This window comes from Corella eumyota, chromosome 7 (genome assembly GCF_963082875.1).
Source record: "Corella eumyota chromosome 7, kaCorEumy4.1, whole genome shotgun sequence".
Lineage (NCBI taxonomy): Eukaryota > Metazoa > Chordata > Ascidiacea > Phlebobranchia > Corellidae > Corella > Corella eumyota.
This window is the reverse complement of record NC_137496.1, coordinates 7,698,588-7,711,800: the sequence shown is the minus strand read 5'-3', so window position 1 is coordinate 7,711,800 and position 13,213 is coordinate 7,698,588. Positions and strand designations below refer to the sequence as shown.

General features: G+C 29.5%; 2 protein-coding genes across 2 annotated transcripts; both read right to left on the bottom strand.

Annotated features, from left to right (window-relative positions):
• Positions 1-8,069: 8,069 nt before the first annotated feature.
• LOC145760273 (uncharacterized) lies at positions 8,070-12,876 on the bottom strand. The gene is made up of 3 exons (XM_082574145.1): positions 12,757-12,876; positions 12,227-12,671; positions 8,070-8,171 (listed from the first exon to the last, which is right to left on the bottom strand). Exons 1-3 carry the CDS (start codon positions 12,874-12,876, stop codon positions 8,104-8,106), a joined length of 633 nt encoding a protein of 210 aa, XP_082430271.1. The 3' UTR covers positions 8,070-8,103.
• LOC145759517 (uncharacterized) lies at positions 8,727-11,694 on the bottom strand. The gene is given in 5 exon segments (XM_082573356.1): positions 8,727-8,730; positions 8,875-10,175; positions 10,268-10,492; positions 10,495-10,612; positions 10,793-11,694. Coding segments are annotated over 5 exon segments (2,550 nt in total).
• Positions 12,877-13,213: the final 337 nt, after the last annotated feature.

Below are 13,213 nucleotides of genomic sequence, written 5' to 3'. Positions count from 1 at the left end.
TAGCCACTGCTTTCTACAGTTAATTCGGTAACATCTTGCCAATTGTGTTAATATTAAAAAACTTTTTAATTTTAAAATTATTTTTGAAAACTTTCATGTTATTTATTAATTTTATAAATTTAAAATTATTTTTATTCCTTTATTTTAAATTTTAATTGATTTTTTTTTTTGAAAGTCCTAAAAAAATTAAATTGATCATTTTCTAAATTTATATAGCATTTAAAATAAACATTGCACAGTAGTGGTCTTGTGGCTCTCTTACTGAGACTTTAGATATTTATAACAGCCCTAATCTGCTTGTAAGTACTTGGACTTCAAATAAGTGGTCTCATTTTATATATATAATAGGCTGGACTTTTTATAAAAAAATATGGCCTTTTTCGAATACCCCTTACCTTAATTTTTAACCCAAGTATTTCCATAAATATCCCAAATAATTGTAAAATATCTCTTCTCTTTTTAACTATGGTGCTTCATAAGAACCATAATGTTCCAAATATACTCTACTTACTTTCCTGCTACTGAACAAATTTTTACTTTCACAATTTTATTAAAAATACCCCAGATCTTAAAAAACACCCTGAGTTTTTTTTTCTACCTGTTTTTTTTATAAGTACCTTAAGCCCAAAGAAACAGTTTTAATATTAGAACACCCTTGGCTCCTAATAACTCTGGGATCATTTTTGTTAAACTATCGCTGGACCTTTTGTTAATTTCTTGGAGCCTTTGTTTTATAAAAGTGCAGTGGCATGCTTATAAATGCCATTTTTTTAATCTTAGTTTCTTATAAACAACTTAATCCACTTATTTTATGATTTATATATATACTACATGCTTTATATAATACATTAAAGTATTTATAATATGTCTTATTTTTAGTAATCACGGGCAAATTTTTGTTTGTTTTCCGAAATCTAAAAGCATTTGGAATAAAAAGTTATCAAGCATTAAAATATAACTATATTTGAAAAATTAAAACATGGAGATGGTCAAAATGCCATTCTTGGCTGACTGGCAATACTTCAGTAGAATAGTTACCTAAAAAGTAAAATGATTGCGCTAAACAACAGTTTAGATAGCATTTAAATCAATTAAAAAAAAAGAAATGTGCAAAAAAAAAAGGAATGTGCAAACACTTTGGTTTAACTATATTTGTTATAATTTACTTGACTTTTAAGCTAGAAACAATTTTTAAATTTATTAAAAACTGCCAAATAATTTTTTTAAATCTTAAAAAAAATTAACAAATTAGGAAAAAATAACTTAAAAAGTTTAAATATTTCAGATCAAATATTTGAATATAAACAGAAACCATCTTGGGGATAAATGTGCTGTTGCTTTCTCATCATGTTTGCACAACATCCGCCATTTACTAGCATACGGTTGTCATTTTACTGAGGATGGGAAAAATATATTAAGAAAAGCAAGTGAATTACTGCCAAAAATGAAACTGTAAGTAATGTTTATTTTAAAATATTTCTAAACACATTTACAAGTAGATATCTAAAAATTAATAACATTGTTCTAAAACTTTTTAATGATAAGTTTCTGAAGTCACCTGTAAAACCGCATGTTTTATATAAATTAACTATTTTTTATATGTAAACTCAATGCCCCTTTTCTACTTTAATTTTTAATTTAAAATTTATGTTTTAAAATCGAAAAACGATTTGGTATTGTTTATTTAAAAATAGAACATAGAAAACATATTTAGATTGCTAATTAGTTGAAATTTTAAATTGTTTAGTTTTTTTAAGCTTTTTGATGTTTTTATTTAGTGAGACTTAGTGAGGTTTCATTTCTTTTTCATTCAACTAACAACAAAGGTAATCAAATCTGTTAATTTTAATTTATTTAAATATACAACTTAATTAAATTAAAGTAAGAAGCTGTTTAATATATTCATACAATGCAAGTTTGTTATTTTACCCACTAGTTAACTTAGCCTAAACTATTTGGCATATCAATTTAAATATGCATAGAGAAGACTTTAAAGGCTTTTTAAAAATCCTTTTTTAAATTTTTTAACATGATGTGATTCTAATTATAAAAAAATACAAACTTACTTTATCTTGTATTAAATGTAATATTGTATAGGAATTAATTGGTAACTTTTTTTGTTACTAGGCATTTAGGTAATAATGGTATTTAAATAAATTATCCTCTTAAAAACTGTATATTTCTTATTATACTTAAATGGCTGTATAACACTTATTTAAAAACTTTAAATGACAGAATTAAAGTACAAGTAAACTTATAAAACTTGTTTCTTATATATTACTAGGTTGTGGCTGTGTAGAAATACGAAAATTTTCTTTTTTAACTGAAAAATAAGAAATGAAAATGGTTCTGAATGTGTTATTGCCTTATCTTGATTAAGTTCGTTTAACCTTTACCTAAAGACATTTTAGCTTGTTTTCACTGGCGATTTATTCCTAAGTTTTATATAGTGAAACAAAGTGTTATAAATACTACAACATATTTTTTGTGTAACTCGATTATTATCTCTTACACTTATGTGTAATTTTATTTTTTATAAGTTTTATTACTTTTAGATATAGCTTTTTATGATTTTTTGCATTGTTGGGCACTGGTAACCAATATAGTAACTTAATATATGGTAATTAAATATTCATTGTTAAGTTAAATTAAAAGGAATGTAATAAAGTTCATAATAAATGTTATCAATAATATTTATTTAAACAGTCGAAGAAATATTTTCTAAACAAAACAGTAATTTATGTGTTGTACATATCATCACTTATTTGTAAAAATGAATCAACAAAGTTGTATTACCCGAAAATAAATATTAATGTTAAACAGTTTGGTACCCACCTTCAGTTTTTTCATAACATTTTTCTTTTAACTTATATTATTGCATTGTTAATATGTTCAAGTTGCTTGTATTTATTTTGCAAAAAAATGATTTTATGCAAATTCTAATTTTCTACTTTATGCCAAATATTTGTAGCCACTAATAAAAAACTTAAATTGTTTGGCAAAGTTAAGTTTGTTTATCAATGCTTAATAATTAAGTGCACACATTTGTATTTTTTTGTTATATGGTCATATTTAACTGATGCTTTTTTGTCTTAATAAAGGAGATGTGTTTTTTGTGCTTCTGTTATAAGCCGATATTTGTTTTTTCTAAAGTAGATGTGTTTTGTTAATAAATATTAAATATTTTTTTGCAAATTTTAATTCCTTACCGCATGCCAAATATTTAACCACAAATAAAATACTTATTGTACAGCATTTTAAGCACTATCGTTTCATAATGTTAAGAAGCATTAGTCTATTTATATTTGAACTTTTGACAAGCAAGCTTCTTCAGCTTCATTTTCTATGGTAGTTAGCCTAACATAAGCTACTAGACAAATATTTCAAACTTATTAAATTTGTTTTTAATGTCTCCTAAAGATCAAATACATGAAAAATGTGACTGCTTTATTGAATTCAAGAGCAATAAAATATTTTTTATTTGTAGTTGTGGCACAGTTGTTGCAAGGTACATAAGTTGTATTTAAGTGTAACATGCACTTATATCTGTTTGTAGATTGTAAAATTATGTTTAACATAAAACTTGCCAATCTGCTAATACAATTATAAGTTAAAAGCAACCTATAAATTATTTTTTTCATGTCTAAAGGGCTTACTATTACAAAATAAACTTTTTTTTAAGTCTTGCTCTAAACCTAAGCTACCTTACATTGTCAAAGAATATAGCGTTTTTCGATAACAAACACCTTTAAAAAACATGTTTATTTAGTAACTTTTTGGTTAATACAATTTTGTCTTATGTTTAGTTTTTTTGGGTGTGTAATAAAAAAATAGATAACAAGTGTGTACTAAAATGTATAAGGAACAAAGCTTATTTTATCTTTTTCTTGCCAAAAACAAATTTTAACATCGACCACATGAACAACCGTGGTTGAAACAACATATCTGGTTCAACATTAAATGCCAATAAGAAGTTCTTAGATAAATATGTTTGTAAGAATGTATATGGAAATGGGTTAGCAGATAAAATTTGTGAAAATAATACATTGTTCAAACAAGCAGCTTCACATGTTTACAGCACTCTAGATCTTAAGACGGTGTTCTATAATGCCAACATAACACCAGTTAAACCATTAAATTTACCAATTTATGTTTATATTGACTGGGGAGTAGTGACATATGAAGCAGCACAACCTGCTGGGGCCACATTTTTTTGTTTAAAGGATTTTGCTAACGGTGGTAAGGGAGTCGCTCTGGATCATAAACTGTTTTTGGACTTTATCGTGGGCTGAAAAAAGTTTTACGCCGGCCATAAACATCCCAACCTAAATTCACTAATTTTTTCACCAAATGGCAGATTCTTTATCATCTATTCACTCTACACATACAAAATTTCGTAGATAAAAAATGTTTTAATGTTCTCATCTACTTTGAATGAGAGGCATTGTCTGGATCCGTTGGGGGGTCAAATTGCCAATTGCTTAAAATGGTTGAAAGAGAAATATTTGTGGCAAAAAGAAGAGACATTCCGACTATCACACGCACTGGTGGAAGCACATGGCTGTTAAAGCTTTACAACATTAGGTGAGATTTGTGTGATCATTTGAGATATGCGTGGGTATGTTTAAATGGTAAAAGGCTTTCTGTTGCTTATGGTTTGAATAACATTTGTGAAATATATAAATAATAAAACTTATGGACGTTATGTATGTTCAGTTTATAGGTCTTCAAAACAACTAAAAACTGCTTTTTGTGGGGCGCAGGTAAACTTTATATTGCAACCACATATTGATAATTAAAACGCCAACCGAGAGACAGGAAAATATCAAGTCTTTATATTTAATAATTTAATTGTTTTTAATATTTGCCTATTTTTTACACTATGTGGTAACAGTGTTGATCTTGGTTTAAAAAGTGTTCAACGTTCACTTTTTCCAGTGTCCAACGTTCACTTGATATAAATTAGTTATCGCATTTTACTTTAGCTTGTTGTTAAGGGATGGAGGTACTAACTGCCCTTTTCACCCTTAGTTCGAAACCATTTAAATCTATGTTTTATTAAAATACCATTTTTCAAACGTTGTCAAAATAATAATAATACAGTTTACAGCGTCATCTTTGTTTAACATTTTTAATATGGGCGTGCAGCACAAAGGTAAATCTCCGATGGTCTGAAGTTCAAAACCTGTCGCATAAAAACAAGTTATTGAACGTTGTAACATCGCCAAAATACAGATGTTTTTAAAAACTTTATATATATTTTTAATAAGTGTTTAATTAAAGATTAGTATCAAAGGCGTGTAGCTTAGTGGTAAGACGCTGACCCAAACAAAGGGCTTCAGTTTAAAACCGAGTAAACCGTTTTAGATTACTGTCTCAAACTTCCTGAGAATAATTGCCAAGAAACTTGAGGCAGATCGGGAAGATGTTCGTGGCTAGGTGGTTATGTTGATCAGCTGATGATCCAACTCTGTAAGTTTGAATACGGGTGCATGCAATAAAGAAGCTATCAAGCAGCGAGAAAGAGAAGGGAGACAAAGCATAGAAAGGAGGGTTGGAGGACAATAAGAAAAAAAGGGTTAAAAAATATTTAAAAAAAAAGGATTTTACGTCTATAATATATATATTGGAAACACGAGATCTTGTACATACCACTTAACGGCCGAGTGGTTAGATCGATCGATTAAGCATTACTTACCTGTGGGTTCAAATCTTATTTTCAACCGGATGTGTAACTCAGCAGTAAGTAGCTGATCTACCAATAACAAGGTATTTTTGTTCGAATCCTTAAAAATATATTTTTCATTAATTCGATAACTAAGATAAGGCTAATGACGTAATTAAGATAATAAGGGTAATTAAGAACTAGAAGGTGAGTATCAACTTATTGCGACCAGTTTTAAAATTTTGTTCAAAGTATCACTAATGGCTGACTTACATTGATCTTTTTGCAACATACTTCCAACTTCGTAGCCGAGTAGTTATGTTGAGCTTTTTATAGACTTGCAGATGTCAGGTTCGAATCTAGGCAGAAGTTAAGTTAGTTTATTAGTTTGACATTACAAAAAGTTTATTTAGAAATACGTATGAAAAAAAAATTGTAAATCGTATTTTTAAAATCGCAAAATTTTTAAACTTTTAAAAAAATGGCCAGATATCGGCATTTTTGACATTTTTTCAAAAAATTCAACAGTCTACGTCCTTAACCACTATGCTATGTGACCACATAAAACACGATGTCAAAAATTAAATGTATGCTACAAAAATAGCTACGCCGGTATAAAAAAACGTAGAATGGCAAATATAATTTAATATTAATCGAATGGTCACGCGACCACTACAATTAATTTTGTTAATATTCACATTAATTGGTTTATTATTTTTTCGCAAAATATTAACAGGTCGAAAGGTCATTATATTAACAGGTCACGCACGCAGGTGTTCTCTATACGCAATATAAAATTTGCTAAATGAATTATTTATTTATTTAAGTAAATTAATTTATCTTTTATTACGCCAATACATGAAACTACAACACAACTGGTACAAATTATATATGATCAATAATTAAACATTTTTAAACAAATAAAATGAACATTGTTTAGGTGACTTTAGTGAATTTTATTACATTTATTTAAAACTGAATCAAATATGTTTTAAAGATGGTTCGTTGTGCAACATTCTGTAAACATAAAAACAATTAGTAATAAAAACAAAAATAAAGGACATTTTTTTCAGTTTATAAAAGAGTATGAATTTTTTTATATTTATATTAAATAAAATACAACAACCGTTATTAACATTAAGATATACATAAACTTGCCAAAAACGGAACTTTGCATCAAAAAAAGGTGTCAGTACTGTCAGTACTTCTCGTTAGCTTTTAACTTAAGTTTTGGTCACGTGTTTACATCCAACGTTGGGTCACGTGATCAAAGTTGGCAACGTTGTTGAGAAAACAAAACTTTTAAGAACTTGAAACGAAAACGTTTCGCATATATTAAATACTTTCATGTTCGATTAATATTTAAATAACAAAAAACTTACCTTTAATGTGCCAACTCCAATAATACATCCATCACTTTCTTTATGGAATATTTAAATCTCTATCAGCGTCCGCCAAGTTTATATAGAAAGAGCAGTATTTTTATTACCTTACACTAATCTTCCCTTGTGAATTCCGCCGAGATTCGAATAGCCTTTCATCATACTAACTGTTATTAATGTGAATTTAAAAACAATTTTTTGCTTAAAATATAAGCCATCGCTTTCTATAACCGTTACCTAGATAATTTTATTCCCCAGTAAACAATATCATGTTTCCAATAACTTGCCTTAAAAAAATATTTTTTTTTTATTTTGGTTTTTCGCGCATTGATAAAAGTAAATAATAAATACGATGTACAATTAATATTACGACAATGCGACGGGAAAAAATGACAAAATCAATTTAATGATTTAAAACATGCCAAAAGTATTAATGTTTACATAAATATTTTAATTATTTTATGGCATGGTCACCAAACCCAGTATAGATTATATTATTAATAAATGCGATAAATAAAATACATTTTACAGAATATACACCAAAAAAAATAAAACTATAACAAAGGAGTGGCGAAATAAAATTGTACGAAAAAAAAAGAAAGTTACGACACATTTGATTTATAAAAGTAAAGCAATCACTGTCGATGGTAGTTACAGTGTAAAAAATAACTTAAAGAAAATAAAAATTACATTTAATATAACCCAGTATGGCTCTAATAGGAAAGCACAAACTGGTCACGATAAATTGCATGTGATAAAGGGACTAACCGAAATAAACTTACCTAAAGAAAGAACGTCCCAGAATGGCCTTTCACAACCTATATCACATACAATGCACAAAAATATTAAACAACCCACCAACTAGAGGGGGTTCACATATATAGAGTAAGTGAATATAAATGTTTAAAACTATTTAATAATAGAAAAGAAAGAGGAAACTTGATAAATTAAAATTAAAATATATTACATTGATAGTTTAAAGAGAGATTGCATAATTAAGTTAAGTGTTAGAGTAGCTGAATGAATAAGTAGCTCTGTATGGTCCAAATTATTTGTTCAGGGTGGTTGGAGGAATACGGTAAGGTTGGTGTTGCTTTTTGGAGTATATGGTCTGAGAGCCCAGTCTGAAAAATCAAAAAAAATGAAAAATCAAAAAAAAAAAAAAGATAATTTACTGGTAATTTATTAAAAACGATGCTGCTTTGGTGTTTTGACACTGGGTTTGGCAAAATTTAAAGGGTAATTAAGCAGAGGAGTTTTGCAATTGTAGCACACAGTGTAACAGAAAAAAAATATATAAAAAATACATAAAAAAAAAGTACTTGCAGTCAAGGAATAGTGCAATTACAAATTTAGTGAAAAGGTTAGTAAAAAATAAATTAGGAAATAAAACTGTTTCACAAGTTTGGCATGACCTGTTATCAGCATGGATTGCCTTTCGGAACAACAAACTATTGCACAGCACACTTACAGTGAAATTTACGGTGACATAGGCATGACCTGTTTAAATACATGGACTGCCTTGTTTAAAAGTGAATATTTTAAGTACAAAATAAATACAATAAAGAATAAAATAATGTGTTTTTTTTGTTGAAAGAATAAAAACATCACAAGCAAATTTAACAGTGAATATGTAGTAAGAGAAATAGTGGTTAGCATGCATAAATAAGTATAGGTGCTTATCTGTGTGTGAATTATTATTTAAGGTTAGGGTGAATAATTTCGGACAATAGATGGTGTTTGAGTTTTTTATTGAAGGTTTTGTTTGAACAGTTTAGCTTAATAATTTTATCAGGTAATTTATTCCAGATTTTAACACCAATGTACTTAATTGATGGTTGTGTCAAGGTTTTGCTAAAATATGGGGTTGACAGTTTAGATTTGTATCGGGTATTTTGGGAGTGAATGTTGCTTGGGTTAGAGAAGAAATTACCAAAACAAGATGGGAGGAAGTTTTTTAGGTATTGAAAAACTATAGAACTAGTTTCAAGGGTAAAAAGATTTTCAAGAGATAGTAAATGCGTGGGCAAAGAAGTTTTATCTTGGTTGGTATTATAAGAATAAGAAATCATAGTAAGGTATTTTTTGCAAACATGTTGAATTTGGGATTGAATTTTCAAACTACCATGTTTCCAAATGGGGATACAATAACGGATATGACTTAAAATTAGAGAATGGTATAAGGAGATTATTGCATTTTGGTTTAGATTTGGCCGAATTCTTCGAATAACACCAAGGTTTTGTCGAATTTTTTTAAGTATGTTTGTCATATGTGATTTCCAAGAGAGATTTTGGCTGATGGTAAGTCCAAGAAATTTAATTTCATGAACTTTTTCAATGACTGTTTTACTTATTGTCAGATTTTTAAGTTGTTTGATGGATTGGTTGTTACTTGGTTTAAAAATTATATATTTGGTTTTTCCAATATTGAGGGATAGTTTGTTTGCAGAGAGCCAGTGCTGTAAATTGGCTAGTTCATTATTACCATTTAAAATTAAGTTCTCAGGGTTTTTATCGGTTAAAAGAAGGGTGGTTTCATCTGCAAACATTACAGGGGAAGATTTTAGCAGGGAGTTGGGAAGGTCATTTATGTAAATTAAAAAAAGTAAAGGTCCCAGTATTGAGCCTTGGGGTACACCATAAGTAATTCTATTTTTATTGGTTGATAACTGGCCATTAAATTCGACGACTTGAGATCTATTTGTCAGATAATGTTTAAACCAGTTTTGGGCAATTCCTCTTATTCCATAGTATTGTAGTTTGTGCAGTAGTATTGTATGATCTATAGTGTCAAAAGCCTTCGAAAAGTCCAAAAATATTCCAAGTGCTGCTTTTTTTTGTTCAAAAGCATCAGTAATTTTACTTATTAACAGGGCTGCAGCTAAGTTAGTTGAATGAAGTTTTCGAAATCCAAATTGTTGTTTAAAATAAAAATTATTTTGTTCAAGAAAGAATGATAACCTTTTATGCATATTTCTTTCTAGTATTTTTGAAAAACAGGGTAGAAGGCTAATGGGTCTATAGTTTTTGGTTTCTTTGAGGTCACCGTTTTTGTAAATAGGAATTACTTTGGCAGTTTTAAATTCATTTATTGATATGCCAGTTGCAATTGAATGTTGAAAATATGACTTAGTATTTCTATAATTTTTTGAGGGGTTGATTTAACAATTTTTGATGGTATTTCATCCAATCCGTAACTAGTTTTGGGTTTCATTGATGCCAAAATAAGTTCAATCGCTATTGGACAGGTGGGTTTAATAAAAATTGATTTCAATATAGGTTTTTTGAGGAAAGAATTAAAGGTCAGGTTGGTAGGGGGTATAGATTTAACCAGTTTTTCTGCTATTGATGTGAAGTAAGTATTAAAATGATTGGATATTATCTTGTTGTCTGAGGTTGGACTGTTGTTGATATTAAATTTTACTTGATGTTTTTATCGTTTATGTTTTTACCAATAAGAGAGTTAATAGTAGTCAAAGTTTTTTTCATATTAAACCTAAATTTATTAAACAGACCTTTGTAATACTCAAATTTGGCAGATTTTATTGATTTTTCATATTTATTTCTTTTGAGGTTATAATCCAGTTTATTTTTAGAGTTTTGTTTCCGAAGCCATTTTTTATAAGCCAGTTGTTTTGTTAAGTTCTTTTAGATTATTAGAAAACCAGGGGTTGTCTTGTTTTAATTTTTTTTAGATTTTAAAGGAAAATTTTGGTCAAAAGTTTTTTTATAGGATGTTATAAACTCTTTATAGGCTTCATTTGGGTCTTCAAATGAGTATATTTGGTCTGTTTTTAGGTTATCAAGGTTAGTATTAAATTTGACCAGATTTGTTGGATTATAGCATCTGTAGGTTTCAGTATTAATAGTTGGGTTTTGGGTTCTAGTTATGTTTGTACATTGAACTACTGGAAAGTGATCTGAAATGCCATCGACAATAATAGCACTTCTAATTAGGGATTTATGGTTGTTGGTCCAAATATGATCTAGGACAGTTTGGGTTGAATCAGTGATTCTGGTTGGTTTGTTTATAAGAGGGAAAAAGGAGTTAAAAAACATAGCGTCAACAAAGTTATTAATGTCCAAATTTAAGGTCTCTAATAAGTTATAGTTCATATCGCCCATAATATAGCATGTGTGTTTTTGTTTTGCAAGTGTGTTCATAACAAATTTTAATTGATCAAGAAATGATTTATGGTTGTTTTTATTTAAACTGGGTGATCTGTAAATTGTTCCAGTTGTTATAGTTTGGGTGTTATTAATAAAAATATCAACAAACAGGGACTCAAACTCCTTTTCTTTCATTATTGTTAGTTCATGTCGTATTGAAAAATTTAGGTTGTCTTTAATATACATTGCAACACCACCTCCTCTAGAAGAAGATCTGCTGTTGGCGCTGAATGTATAGCCAGGTAAATTTATATGTTGTCCAATTTGATTTGGGTAAAGCCAGGTTTCATTAATTGCTATTATGTCAGGTTTTAATTCCATGGAGTTAATTAGACCTTGGAGTTTGGTGAAGTGGGTTGGGTTTGAAATTGATCTAATATTAACACACATAGTGACAAAACTGTAGTTTGTGGTGGTATTTATCTCATGTATATCATGGGCAAACATATATTGGTCATTAATAAAATTGGTTTCCATGTTATCGTTTTGGTCAAAAGGTCTAAGTTATTATAGTTTAAAGTTTGAAATGTTTGATTAAGGGTGGATGGACAAAGAGTTGGGGTTAGATTTTGGGTTAGATTGCTGAGTTAATTCATAAGGGTTACAATTTGAAAAGGGTAGGGCAGAATTATAACAGTGTGGGCAACACCAGGCCTTACTTTGAGGTTCATTTTGAAGTAATTCTATTTCCAATTTGTTTAGTTTTAGACATTTAAAATGGATCCAGTGATTATTAGCATCACAAAAAATTGCTGGTTGTCTATTTTTAACAGTTTTAAGACAAATATTGCACTTGATAATTTCATGGGCCATTATTATCCTATAGCGCTACACAACTCAAAATAATGAACTATATGCTAACGAACAAATAAATAAATAAAAAAAAATAAATAAAAAAAAACAAAAAAACTTTAGGGATATATAAGCGTGAGTAGATAAGTAACATCTAACCCAGTAGGTAACATTTACTTAGCTGAGTTAAAAATCGTAATAATATCCTCTACCTTACCTACTGTGTGGCGCTTTCCGTTGAAGAATGCCATCACTCTGCCCTTGACTGTCCAAACAGATTTGGCTCCAAGCTTGATCTTTGCCTGGTGAACAAGGTGCAGCCGGCGCTTCGTCAGTGACTCGGTGATCGCCATACCGGTGCCTTGCATCCTCTTCTTGTGCCAGAACACATCATCACAGACATCTCGCCGAACAAACTTCACAATAATCGGTTTACTGTCCCTTCGCTTTGATGGTAAAACATGGGCAGTGTCAATATCCCAATGGGTGATGGAATACCCAGGATGAACGTGAGTGTTCAAAAGGTGTAATACATATTCCCAGAAAGGGAATGGTGAAGCATCTGTTGTTGGAATACCTTTACATCCATGGATGATAAGGCAATTGCTTCGGCCGTATTGTTCTAGATCATCCACCTTTTGATCTAACTCCATCTGACGCTTCTAGATCGTCTTTAAAGCTGGTGACCATGTCACGAATTTCTTGGATGGAGTTTTCCAGGTCTTTGAGCTCCTTCTCACGGCCCACCTCATGTGTAGGCGAGGAACTCGAACCCTTTTCCAAGGCATTCTGACGCTTGGTCACCTTGTCCAACTTTCCCTCGATGACAGTCATAAACTTCTTCAAGGAAGCATCAGTGACCGACATATTGCAAATTTTTTAAGTATTAACAAAAAAGTTAATAATAAAAGTTGATTTTTGGATTTGATTTAGGTAGTTGGTTTGATGGTTTGCAGCTTTTAATATTTATCAGTATTAATATTACTACTAGATTAAATAAATTTCCTATTCAGCTTGCATTAACCTTATTCAAATAGAATCTCATAAACATAGACAATTACCAAGACTCTCTATATATAAGTAAGACAGTGTAAGTCAAACATGTTTTCACTGTTATTAAGTCTTTACTTGTTCAAAAGGGGTCCAGAATATCCGGGCTAAATTTACTTACGACCCGGACTAAACTTACGATCTCCAACTCATA

Coding starts and splice junctions, on each gene's coding strand:
- LOC145760273 (XM_082574145.1), bottom strand. CDS start 12,876: ATGTCGGTCACTGATGCTTCCTTGAAGAAGTTTATGACTGTCATCGAG. Junction 12,672..12,756: donor GTTCCTCGCCTACACATGAG/GTGGGCCGTGAG, acceptor AAGACGATCTAG/AAGCGTCAGATGGAGTTAGA. Junction 8,172..12,226: donor CGGAAAGCGCCACACAGTAG/GTAAGGTAGAGG, acceptor TTGATTTTTCAG/ACTGGGCTCTCAGACCATAT.